This window comes from Dendropsophus ebraccatus, chromosome 15 (genome assembly GCF_027789765.1).
Source record: "Dendropsophus ebraccatus isolate aDenEbr1 chromosome 15, aDenEbr1.pat, whole genome shotgun sequence".
In the NCBI taxonomy this organism is placed as follows: Eukaryota; Metazoa; Chordata; class Amphibia; order Anura; family Hylidae; genus Dendropsophus; species Dendropsophus ebraccatus.
Window position 1 is genome coordinate 63,317,431 of NC_091468.1, and position 13,627 is coordinate 63,331,057.

Consider the following 13,627-nt stretch of genomic DNA (forward strand, 5'->3'; position numbering starts at 1 on the left):
ATATTGGACATCTCTATGGAAATATATCATTTAGTTACTGCAACCAACAGCTAAAATTCAATCATCAGTATATTTAAAGGGGAACTTTAATCAGCTGGTTTCAGAAAGTTATATAGATTTGTAATTTACTTAATTTGTAATTACTAAATTTTCTAATATTACAGTACTTATCAGCTGCTCTATGTCCTGCAGGAAGTGGTGTATTCTTTCCAGTCTGACACAGTGCTCTCTGCTGCCACCTCTGTCCATGTCAGGAACTGTCCAGAGCAGCCGCAAATCCCCATAGAAAACCTCTCCTGCTCTGGACAGTTCCTGACATGGACAGAGATGGCAGCAGAGAGCACTATGTCAGACTGGAAAGAATACACCACTTCCTGCAGGACATAAAGCAGCTTATAAGTACTGGAAGACTGGAGATTTTTGTAAAACAGAAGTAAATTACAAATCTGTATAAGTTTCTCACACCTGTTAATTTAAAAGAAAATGGCTCCAGAGTATCCCTTTAACTGGTTACCTTGCTTACTCCTATACACATCGTGGTTCTTTGTAAGGTCTGTTCTTTGCACTATTGAGGTTGTGTTTTTTTTTTTTGTTTTTTTTTTACTATACTATCTGCTATAACTGTGTTTTTAAAGCCAGCCTTGCATACAGTATATGACAGTAATCTGTAGATATATGTGATATAAACATTTATTGCATAATGCCATAATACACTCTAATGCACTCTAATTCTGCACTCCTGATAAGAATAGTGGGCATGCTTTATTACATATCTTAGCGGGCATGCTTTATTACAGATCCTGAAACTAATTGTTTACTATTCGGTTTCTTTTTTTTTTTTTTTTTCCACTAGAGCGCTGATCAGATCTCAGCATTGTGTCGAAGTATGCAGGAAGTCAACCAGGACATGATGGATCGACAAAATGACAGCCCAGACCCTCCGCGAAGACCATTAGCACGGCATTTATCAGATGCAGATAGACTTCGCAAGGTTATACAAGAACTAGTCGATACAGAAAAATCCTATGTTAAGGTAGGAGTGTGATCACTATGTTTGCAGTGACACGTCTGTCTAGATCACGTCTGTCTATAGGTTCAGAATTATTAAAATGCATAGTAAAAAAAAAGAAAAATGACTAAAAAATATTTGGTTGTGGCCCTAATGTAAAACTCACTAAGTGAAATTTTAAATGGGCGGAGAACTCCTCTCCCCTCCCCTCCACTCTTTGCACCTTCTTTGTCAGTGATGAGCATGCTTACTCAAGTGTAGTGCTCAATCTAGTATGGTGGTGCTCTATGCTCGTCCAAGCACCTTGTGGCACTCTGGTAAAGATGGCCTTATACCTTCAATAACTAACAAAAATTAGAACTAAAAAGGTTACTGTGGCGGGCAGGATGGCCGATCGTTCCTCCGAGAGTTAAATCTCCTGCCTGCCAAAGTAACCTTTTTGCTTTTTTTTTAATTTTTTTAATACAAAATTTTGTATATTTCATCCCTTGAAGGGATACTTTAAATGAAATATACAAAAATTAAAATGAAAAAAAAAAAAAAAAGTTAAAAATAAAAATGCAATAGGTTTCTACAAGACACAGTAGAACTCCAGCAGTATGCCAGCAATTGGCAAGTTTTAATGTGTCATGCAGAAACCTATAAAATTTTTTGTTCTAATTCTTTATATATTTTCTTTAAATATCCCTTTGAGGAAATATACAAAAATAAAATAAAAAAATGCAGTAGGTTAACCAGACTCTCTTTGCAGAAGAGCAGGGGCAATCTGGTTAAAGGCTTGAGTCTCCCATTGGGGTAAATGCGATTCTTTACTCGAGCGATGGAAAATACTGGACTCGAGTAATGGGCCCCTAAGCATTGTACTGCTTGGCGGACACGCATCGGGGACCTATATAAATAGGGCTGGCTGGTTGGCTTGACAAAGTCCGGCCCTTTTCTGACACAGCTGATCCAAGACAGGGGAAGGGGACTGGCTTAAACAAAGGATAGGCCAGCTCCCTTTTAACACAGATCTGTCAGTTTTTATAATATACACATGAAATAGCTTTTCATGTTCCTGGATAACCCTGGAGGAATTACTAGGTAGGATCTGTGTGATCTCACATGAACGTGTATAATTTGTGACCATTATTTGCTTTGTTTCCGATTCCCATCGGCAGAGCACAAGCCAGAAATGTCAGATGCGGCTCCTGCAGAAAATGAGACCTTATGCAGCGTTCAGTTACTAAATCGATCATTAAAATCCGCGGCACACATGAATAATTTCCATGTATTTGCTGTAATGACGGGTTGTGGATTCCTGGCAATTACCCATGCTCCCAGGCTCTACTTCTCTTCCTTATAATCTTTTTTTCTTTCCCCGTTTATAGGATTTAAGTTGCCTTTTTGAACTGTACTTGGAACCCTTGCAGAATGAAACCTTCCTCACCCAAGACGAGGTAATTGCCTAATCCCCATCCTCTATTGTTAGTATGATGGAATACCTTATGCTGTGTACACTCTCCTGCCATACAGAGTTATAACCAGCGCAATACCATCTAGCTAATAACTGCAGTGATATTAATTGTGTTGGTACCTAATAAAAATACCACATCTGGAGATTATTAGAATCTATCCAAACACAGATTCATAAGGAACGTATGTCAGGCCTTGTGAATATAAGATTGTGTGTGTGTGTGTATATTATAATATAATTCTTTCATTCTTTTAAATCAGCTGGTGTTAAAAAGCTACACAGATTTGTAAATTACTTCTATTTTAAAATCTTCTGTCTCTCAGTACTTATCAGCCGCTGTATGTCCTGCAGGAAGTGGTGTATTCTTTCCAGTCTGACACAGTGCTCTCTGCTGCCACCCATGTCCATGTCAAGAACTGTCCAGAGCAGCAGCAAATCCCCATAGAAAACATCTCCTGCTCTGGACAGTTCCTGACATGGACAGAGGTGGCAGCAGAGAGCACTGTGTCAGACTGGGAAGAATACACCACTTCCTGCAGGACATACAGCAGCTGATAAGTACTGAAAGGCCGGAGATTTTTAAATAGAAGTAAATTACAAGTCTATATAACTTTCTGACACCAGTTGATTTAAAAGAAAAATAAATGCTGGAGTACCCCTCACTGTCATGTTGCATCTCTGATACTCAGTAAAAATGATGGATCTTGTCATTTATAATATTTAATAAATGTTCATTTCTTATTGGTAAAACATTATTTTGTACCGTGTAGATGGATTCTCTGTTCGGCAGTCTGCCTGAAATGCTCGATTTCCAGAAGATCTTCCTCCAGACCTTAGAAGATGGCATTTCGAGTTCTACTGACTTCAACATACTGGAGACTCCATCGCAGTTTAGAGTAAGTCACTAACAGGTTCTCGTGTGTGTCATACAGTCAGGGACCTGCTCCCATTTACTGTAGGCTGGATCACTCCCAGCTGGTACTGCAAGGCATAGGGTTGGAGTGATGTAGGTTGCAGGGTGAAGGTGGCAGTCGGTGCTCTGTGGAGGAGGAGGCAGCAGCAGCAGCAGCGTTCCTGTCCTGCTGTGTGCCATTATGACTGTGACTCTGTGAGCAAATTGTGAGTGAGGGGACACACAGAAAATCATGGCCACAGCAGAGCCCAGCCCTTTTCATCATTTACCCTTAAAGCGATTGTACCATCAGTGCGCAGGGATGTCGGTGGGCGGTCCCACGCTCAGCACTGGTCTTTTTCCGACCAATTGATGCGATATGCGAGCAAGTGGTTACATATGTGGCTGCATTGATTCTAATGGAGTTTTGTCACAGAGGGGAGGGGGTTTCATCACACTGTGGGGGGGGGGAAGGATGGAGGGGGCGTCGAGCTGGTGTTTTTGCGCACAAAAAATGCATCTTTTCGGCAAATTATAAATTTGAAGGGCAGAAAACTTTGAACAATGTTGAAACCTAATTTTTCTTTTGTGCTTTGTAGAAGTGAAAAATACTGCACATTTGTGAGCAAAACAAACAGTTATCCACATAATTGTCCCCAATTTTTACACAACTAAGGGTCCATTTACACAGAAAGATTATCTGACAGATTATCTGCCAAAGATTTGAAGCCAAAGCCAGAAACAGACTATATACAGAAACAGACTATAAACAGAGATCAGGTCCTAAAGGAAAGCCTGAGATTTCGCTTTTTTTCAAATCCATTCCTGGCTTTGGCTTCAAATCTTTGACAGTTAATCTGTCAGATAATCTTTCTGTGTAAATGGATCCTAAGGGTCCTATTAAACGATTTTTAACAATTAGCAATAAACAATCGCAGACAAGATTGTTTCTCGGTAACCTGAAATCATTCACCATATTAGGGTCCATTTACACAGACAGATTATGTGCCAAAGATTTGAAGCCAAAGCCAGGGATGGATTTGAAAAAAAGAGGAGAAATCTCAGGCTTTCCTTTATGACCTGTTCTCTGTTTATAGTCTGGCTTTGGCTTCAAATCTTTGGCAGATAATCTTTCTGTGTAAATGGACCCTTTGACAGAATGATAGTCGTTGCATTAACACAAAACCACTATTGTTTCAATTTGAACAATATAATGATGATTTGCACACTGATCGTCCTGTGTAATAGAGCCCTTAGGGTGCAGAACAATGCCAGATCCCCCGATATCTCCATGTGCAGCAGTATAGACTATAACTCAGTGTGTTCTTTTTCTTCCAGAAATTGCTGTTTTCTCTGGGAGGATCTTTTCTCTATTACGCAGATCACTTTAAACTGTACAGCGGATTCTGTGCAAACCATATCAAAGTGCAAAAAGTTCTGGAAAGAGGTAAATCCGCTTTTAACTTTGCATGAATTCCTGACGCCTTTACTTACCTTGCTGTAGTATAAATCCAGTTAGTGCTTGTGTATATAGGGGTGGACATACTGTAATCCCTTCCATCTCTTCTCTCTGCAGCTAGAACAGACCCAGCTTTCAAGGACTTTTTGGATGCCAGGAATCCCACAAAGCAGCATTCGTCTACCTTGGAGTCTTATCTGATAAAACCAGTGCAGAGGGTACTGAAATACCCGCTATTGCTGAAAGAGCTGGTGTCCTTGACAGACAATGAAAGCGAAGAGCACTATCACCTAACAGGTACCTATACTTATACAGTGATGTAATGTGTAACCAATGGAATAATATTATATATGTGGACATGGCATATATACACTAGGAACTGACTCTTTTAGTGCACAACTATGTCCTGGGACTGAAAATATGTTGCGTTGTGGTTAAATGTTATATAATTAAAGGTATACCAAATGAGAGTGCAGTTTTTACTAGGGAGCCCTTCAGATGAGAGCTTCTCAAGGTTTTTGTTCTTGGATTTTACCAGGCGATCCATGTTGATGGCCACACACTGCACAAATAAATCTCTCCAACTGTATAACCCAACATCATGCTGCACCAATACATACTGCTCCACCTGTATAACACAACACCATACTGCATAAATACATACTGCTCCACCTGTATAATCCAACACTAAACTGCACTATTATATACTGCTCCACCTGTATAACACCACACTGCATAAATACATACTGCTCCACCTGTATAACACAACACTGCATAAATACATACTGCTCCATCTGTATAACACAACACCACACTGCATAAATACATACTGCTCCATCTGTATAATCCAACACTAAACTGCACTATTACATACTGCTCCACCTGTATAACCCAGCACTTCAATGCAGTTTAATTGCAATGTCATTTTGCTTTCATCCTAGCATGGTATAAATTTGTTAGGCCGACTTCACATGTAGTTTTTTTTGCTGTCTGTTTTTAGGCTAAACCAGAAGCAGGCCCAATCACAGAAAAAGGTGCAAATCTTTCCATTGTAGTTCTTCTCTGTGTTGGTTCCACTCTTTGTTTTTGGCCAGAAATGCTGACCAAAAAATACTCTGTGGACCCGGAGAGGAGAGGATGCTGATGGAGACTGTGGCTGCACACCATTACTGAAATCCAGAATAAATGGCCCCACCCCCCGGACACTGCCAGTAGACTTCAGATACAATATTAGATATATCTATGATGTATCAGGGGGATCATTACCAAATATATCTAATGGAGTAAATCCATTGGCTTGGCCCTGCGTCCTGTCTAGAAGTATTTGAGGATAACCTCTAGTTCCCTCCTTGGTCTTTTCTATAGCAGCTCACTATATAGAAGGGCCCACCTTCTCATACATCTCAGTACAGAATTGAGTTTATCTGGTTAATGTTTAATCCACTGAATTAAAATGTGGCTCCGATTACAGTTATAGAAGAAAGTCTTGGTCCATCTGTTCATGCCGAGCATTTATAGCTAGCAGCATTGCATGTTCCTATGGTGTTAAACTTGTACAGTTCTAATAAAATACTGGCATTTAGACTTTTTATAGATGTGGAAATGAGCAATGAATCTGTGCAGGTTTTGCTGCCTCACTCTTTGATCAACCTCCTATGGTATAAAGTATTACCATAAAATCAAACACAAATCTACTTGTAATATGAGAACATTTGACTCGTTTCACCGTCTCTTATTTATGTAAGTGTTTGGGCTCCAGGGATTTTCTGTCCTTTTATTATTTTTTGATTTGGTTTCTATTTTTCTCTTTTGATGAGTGAATTTACATATTATCAGATTACAGACAAGGCTCCTGGCAGGGGCTAGGCCCCATAGCAAACTTTAGATTGGGCCCTCTTTTTCCTCCTATCCCACTGTAGGTAATCCCCCTGTTTGTTAGTCCTCTGCCCAGTAGATAGCATCTCCCCTGGTAACCCCCACATAGTGTCCCCCAAAATGGGCATCTCTCCTAGTGTCCTACCCCCCCCAGTACTTGGTGTCTCCCATGGTAGGCATCTCCCTGGGTAGTATGGTGCCAGCTCAGGAGGCTCAGTGTATTGCAGGGATGGGCCTATAGTGGTAGTTCTCCTCCTGGACTGCAATGCAAAACCTGTAACATGGCTTCCCATGTGGCGGAGCAGCTATTGTGCCCCCTCCGATACCAGAGCCGGAGTCCCAGCGCCCCCTATAAATACACGCCTACAATAAGCACTGTAGATACTGTATGTCTAAGAAAGTCAAATCACAGCTACAGTCTTTGTGCCGATGCTTAATATAATTGGACTCATGGGATCTGATCATCATTTCACTTACATAAAAATATTTCTAATCTACTTTGTTATTGCTATGATTATAATGGAAAACTTTTCTCATTTCACCGCAGCAAGACCTATGTTAATGGCCGGCTTAAAACAGAAGGTCATTAAAAGTTGAAAGGTGTATTCCTGTTAAGTAAAATACATGTTGAATTATCCTCACGGTTTGTTCCATACCTTTCAGTCGTCTTCCCCGAGTTCTGAGTCTACTGCTTTCTGTTGATGACACAGAAAACTGTTTGTGAGCTATTCTTACTGTCTACTCCTCCTCCTCTCTCTTCCCAGATGGCTCATGTAAGCAGTGTCCCTGGCCGGCTGCCTCTGCACTCTGTAGTGGCCGGAGGGGTAATCTGAGGTCATGTTGCTGGTGACCTCACTGTGAATAACCAGCCCAGCATCACAGATGGCAAAAACAGCTGGCCAGGGATGCTCTTTACATGCGCCGTCTCGGAAGGGAAGGGGAGAAGGAAAACACAAGATCACACACAGTCTTGTGGCTCTTCAGAAGAAAGCAGCAGTCTCAAAACTGGGGGAATGAGACTAAAAAGATAATATTGAATTGTTAGTCTCCAGGAGGGGGATGATTCCTACCTTTGGTTATCTTTACCCTATTAGCTGTGTCTTCCTGCTAGGTACTCTAAGCTGTCTGCCATGTTTACAGCTGTTGTCTAGGTTCCCGACCACTTCTCTGTGTTATGAGTGTTGGTCAGGCTATGTGCCACCACCTTATATTCAGTAATCCATCTTCACACTGAGAGATCCCATCCCCCTGGTGTTTCCAGGATGGGACTTGGCATAGCAGAGCTGAACACAGAATAGCAGAGTGCAGAGCAGAGGAGCACAGTGCTGCTGGCCATAACAGCCAATGACTGTGGAGGTGCCTGCCCTCCACCCGAAGCAGGAAGTAAGGGCAGGCCAGGAGCATGTAGAGTGGTCATTTTGGCAGCTGAGAATACTTCTTTAAGGTCTGATTTTGGCCCTGGGAAGTAAGGAACCCAATAAATGACAGGCTGATTTGTCACTTTAACTAATACAAACATACTATGTATTGGTTATTCCCCATTACTGTAGCTGTACTGTAGCATATAGTCCCCATTAGTGCCCATGGTGATTGATGAATATTGTGGTTTCCGAAATTGCCAGTAGTTTCATACAACTGGTGTAAATGCTTTGATAAATAAGCCCCATTGATGTTCGTTGGTCCTCAGCAAGAAATACGAAAAATTATTATCCTGCCGACAACCACATAGATTATAGGGCCCAGGCACAACGTTATATGTAATTGCAACTACAAAAGATGGTAGATGGTGATATAAATGGCTTTGTGCTTCTCCCTTTCCAGAAGCTCTAAAGGCCATGGAGAAGGTGGCCAGTCATATCAATGAAATGCAGAAAATCTATGAAGACTATGGAACAGTGTTTGACCAGCTGGTAGCAGAGCAGAGCGGGACAGAGAAGGAGGTAACACAGAAGTCTGTACCTCCCCGCTGTCTATAGTCTCCACCTCTCCGCTCTCTATAGTCTCCACCTCTCCGCTCTCTATAGTCTCCACCTCTCCGCTCTCTATAGTCTCCACCTCTCCGCTCTCTATAGTCTCCACCTCTCCGCTCTCTATAGTCTCCACCTCTCCGCTCTCTATAGTCTCCACCTCTCCGCTCTCTATAGTCTCCACCTCTCCGCTCTCTATAGTCTCCACCTCTCCGCTCTCTATAGTCTCCACCTCTCCGCTCTCTATAGTCTCCACCTCTCCGCTCTCTATAGTCTCCACCTCTCCGCTCTCTATAGTCTCCACCTCTCCGCTCTCTATAGTCTCCACCTCTCCGCTCTCTATAGTCTCCACCTCTCCGCTCTCTATAGTCTCCACCTCTCCGCTCTCTATAGTCTCCACCTCTCCGCTCTCTATAGTCTCCACCTCTCCGCTCTCTATAGTCTCCACCTCTCTATAGTCTGTCTACAATAGTTAGCTAAAGCACCTTACAAGTAGAGTTTTATACTCACAGGTTACTGAGCTGTCTATGGGGGAACTGTTGGTGTATTCTACCGTCACCTGGCTTAATATCTTCCCGTCTCTTGGCAAAACAAGAAAAGACCTTGAGCTGACGGTGTTTGGTAAGTGTTTTATTACAGGAAGTTGTGTATCACATGTATAATATGCCATACATATGTATGTATACATATGCACTTATTCCATTAAAAAAATTAGTCCAATGTTTGAATATGTAGGAAAGATCTTGTACCTTAAAGTAAATTTCTGATAGGTCGGCACCACCTTCCAAAACGTAAGGCAACCAAGATATAATAAGAGATATAATAAGAGAAAACATGCCACTGTCTTTGTTGGGGTATACAGAGTTAAAACAGCTTATCCGGGAGCGGGATCCTGAGTGCTTGTTACGAGTGGAGTGGTGAGTCGCACAAGTGCGTCAGTGCTTCATTCATTGTCTATGAAGCTGAGCTCTGAGCACACGTGTGAGTTTCTGCTCCGTTCATAACTATGAGTTCCAGAGTAGTGATAAATGAACAGTTTGGAAGTTGGGGTTCAGCCACATTTTCCAAACCCAAGTGCTTGGCATTTTACTACCAACATCTGAAAAAGCTGGCTGACAAGGTTGGCAGTTTTCCTGGCAGCCCTAAGGCGGCTACTAACTTCCCTTGATGTCGCTAGTCAAATGCTGAGTGCTTGGGTTTGGAAATATGGGGCTGAAGTTCTGAAGTGTTTGCTCATCACTATTCTAGAGATCACAGGGGATCCCAGCGGTCCGGCCCCCCTGTGATCTAACATTTATCCCCTAACTTGGAATACCTCTTTAAAGGGATTATCCAGTGCTACAAAAACATGGCCACTTTCTCCCAGAGACAGCACCACTCTTGTCTCCAGCTTGGGTTCAAGTTTTGTAACTCCCATTCAAGTGAATAGAGCTTAATTGTAAACCACACCAAACCAGTGGTGCTGTCTCTGGAAGAAAGAGGCCATGTTTTTGTAGCGTTGGATGACCCCCCCGAAGAAGAAGACGTTTAACTTTTAATGACAATTTTTAATTTTTAAAATTTACTTTTTTTTTTTAATTGAAGCTCCATTTATCATAATTGATCACCAATTTTGTTCCAGTAAAGCTTCCCCAGGTGGATGTAGTCAGTCTAGATCTAATGTTTTCCCAGTTCAGGTTCGTACGAACTCAAATCATCGGTATTTGACTCCTGCAGTCTGCCCGTTCCGTGGGGAAGATGGAGACAGCCCAAGTCCCGCCTGGAAAACAGGAATACAGCCTGGGCCATAGATTGTATTCCTGTTTTCCAGGCAGAACAGGAACACTGCGGGAGTCAAATACCGATGATTTGAGTTCGTATGAACCTGAACATTAGCGCTGTTCGATCATCCCTAGTGTGCACCACATGTATTAGCTCCTCCTTCCCTTTTAAGCTTGCACCTCGCTGTGCCGTCTGATATCTATTGCAGTTCGGTGCGTATTTACAGCTTCAGCTCCATATGTAGGACAGAGGCCAAGATGATTATTTGCACATAGATTGTGCTCAATTACTGGAATAATTATACTCTTTAAGATTTCCAGCCCACAGAACTAGACTGGAATCCTAGTTTTCTGCTTTAATTAATATTATCTCACTTAGTCGAAAGTAAAAACTTTGCAAGGCGCCACAGATCCACACTAAACCCGAAGCCTAATAATGATAACCTTCTAAAAATGCATCAAATATACCCACCCTATACTGCTGGATTATGTGTGACTAGTGCAGGATGTCTGATTGCAGCCATAAAGTGCCTGACTAATCCCAGCAATCATCGTAGTCGCATTGCAATGCAAAGTATATACATCAATGCGTCAGTGCAGTTACTGTACATAGATGGGGTATTTTTAGAGAGGTTGATGACACTTGGTGAATATACTCCTCACATCTACAAAAGGTGAATATAGTATAAAAAAACAACACCTTTTTGGATTAAAAAAAACAACATACAAATAGGGCTGAAGTCACACATTCCATATTTTGGGGAAAATTTTTGAATTTTTTTTTCTTCTTTAACTCCAACACATTCTTCATGCAGGTATCGTGCGGAAACTTGGGAGTAACAGGAACCTCTAGGCTGTTAAATCTCTGCCAAAAAGCAGCGTCTATAGGGAACTTTAGACAACCTAATATTTTGTGCATACTAAGTACTGCCTTACTACATATGGGTTGTTGCTTGGCAACAAGGACGGCAGCGAGTGGGTGACACTCCATGGTTTTGTAGAGATTTGGCTTTCTGCATGCTTCATTAGATGAGATGGTCCTTACAGGAATCTTTCTTCTCTCAGAAGCAGCACTTCAATGCTTCTAGGCAGGAGATTGGTGCTATTTATGGGAAAATACAATGGACAGCAATAGGGATTCATATTGTTCATTGTGAAACAGTCTAATGCACGTGTCTAAGGACCATATTATACAGCTTAACGTGTGTGTGTGTGTGTGTGTATATATAATATATATATATATATATATATAATATAATCAAGAAGTCGCAGCACATCCAAATCATGCAAAATTCAGTGTATTTATTTCATGATAAAAAATTAGCCAGTGCAACGTTTGTGTCATCTCGAGACCTTTTTTCAAGCTTGAGAAAGGTCTCGAGATGAGACTGAAACGTTGCACTGGCTAATTTTTTATCATGAAATCAATACACTGAATTTTGCATGATTTGGATGTGCTGCGACTTCTTGATTATATAGAAGAGGAGACATTTATCGACTCTCCGTTGCTGGCACTCCTGCACCAGGTCTTAGAGTGCACTCAAGACTGAAGTATGTGTGTGTGTGTGTGTATATATATATATATATTATTATTAACAATGTCCATGCAGCCCTTGCTTTAAATGTGTAAAATAATAAAAATGTATACTTACCTGCCCATGCTCCCCGGTGTCCTCCAGCCTTGTATGTGGGATTTCTGACAGCTGCAACCCACACTTCTGATCCCGTGTGGCCAGTTATTTGGCTGTGCGACCTGTTACTTCAGAGGTAGGTTTGGAATTGCCATAGGCTGTGGTGGGCGGGGAATCACAGAAACAAGGCAGGACGACACCAGAGGAACGTAGACAGGTAAGTATCCTTTTTTTTTTTTTTTTTTTAACATGGTCATGAGCCGTCAGCCGTACATCACTATTACACTGAGCCATGTACGGCCATCAGCCTGATTCAACAGATAATTGCTCTGTGTAATGGGGCAGCACTCTATGGTCTGTGCGGAGCGGGCACTGGTCTGTGTGGTGTGGGCCTACTTGGCCTAGTCTGTATGGTGTACCGCAACGCTGCTAGAAGTGATAATCGGTGAGACACTTACATGAAACCAGAACAACTCTGAATGTCATCTGTGTACCTGTTGTCCTAAATATCCATGTCACACTCCTGTTTATGGTTCTTGCAGTGTTTAGAAGGGCGATCATTCTTGTGCACAAAGAAAACTTCAAGCTGAAGAAGAAAACGGTAAGTGTTCCACCAGACCTGACCGCGCGCGGTCTATATCCCCTGTACTTGTAGCTTTTGCTTTCTCTTCGTAATCCCTTATTGTGCAGGTCATTCCTTCATAAAACCAGCGCCTCGGGCAGTATAGGTGGACAGTTTCTTGCCAAAAATAAGATTAAAATACAAATCTAGAAAGGGAAACGTTTTGGCAGCAGAAAATTGTTTCCCCTACATTTTACTGAATAGTTCATGACGATAAACCTTTTGGGGGGAAAAAAGCCACAATTGTCCTTTTCAATGTAGTGGATTAGTGTGCAAACTCCAAAGAGTGTAAAACCTCAGCCTGGAAGGTGAAAGGGATGCCGGGGGGAGGGGGAGGCGCAGAATCCTCTTATAAGGGTAAATCATGGGAAGAAAATCAAAACACGCAGTACTGTGTGTAGGCGGCGTGAACAAATGTACCATTTGTAATTAGGCCCTGTAGGAAAATAGACTGCAGATTAGGATGGTGACAGCGCTTTACCGACACAATTATTTAATGTTCAGTCAATTTCTTTGTTAATAAATGCAAAGTTCTTAAAAGTAAAGTTCTAGAATGTCACATCAAAGCATTGACACTGATAACATGTTAGTTGTAGTCCTTTAACCCCTCACCCCTGCTGCCTATTTGGGCTTTAAGGACCAGGCCAAGTTTTTGGGGTTCTGTTTTCTCCTCTTTGCTTCTAAGAGTCCTAGCGCTTTTATTTTTCCACATACAGGACTGTCTGGGGCTTCATTTTTGTGCCACAATCTCTAGTTACCATATATTCTGTATATTTTTTACGTCCGAAAAATCTGCTCAGAAGTCGAGGGTCGTCTTATACACCGGGTATGGTCACCGCATATGGTGGGGGAGCTCAAAAACAACCGCACCGTATGTGGCAACTGCTATTAATAAAACAAATAATTCAACTCGCCTCTCATACGTTACCGGCAGTCGCGCGTCTCCCATCATGTTC

The 13,627-nt window shown here is 41.8% G+C and overlaps 1 protein-coding gene across 2 annotated transcripts in view; it reads left to right on the plus strand.

The window, feature by feature from the left end:
• The window catches only part of TIAM2 (TIAM Rac1 associated GEF 2), a 208,183-nt gene that overhangs the window by 188,899 nt on the left and 5,657 nt on the right, over positions 1-13,627 (plus strand). For both annotated transcript variants that reach the window (XM_069954907.1, XM_069954908.1), the window contains exons 17-24: positions 854-1,033; positions 2,380-2,448; positions 3,236-3,361; positions 4,696-4,804; positions 4,934-5,113; positions 8,513-8,631; positions 9,171-9,279; positions 12,592-12,650. In XM_069954907.1, coding sequence (XP_069811008.1) covers positions 854-1,033; positions 2,380-2,448; positions 3,236-3,361; positions 4,696-4,804; positions 4,934-5,113; positions 8,513-8,631; positions 9,171-9,279; positions 12,592-12,650 — 951 coding nt within the window. The remainder of the gene's footprint in view (positions 1-853; positions 1,034-2,379; positions 2,449-3,235; positions 3,362-4,695; positions 4,805-4,933; positions 5,114-8,512; positions 8,632-9,170; positions 9,280-12,591; positions 12,651-13,627) is intronic.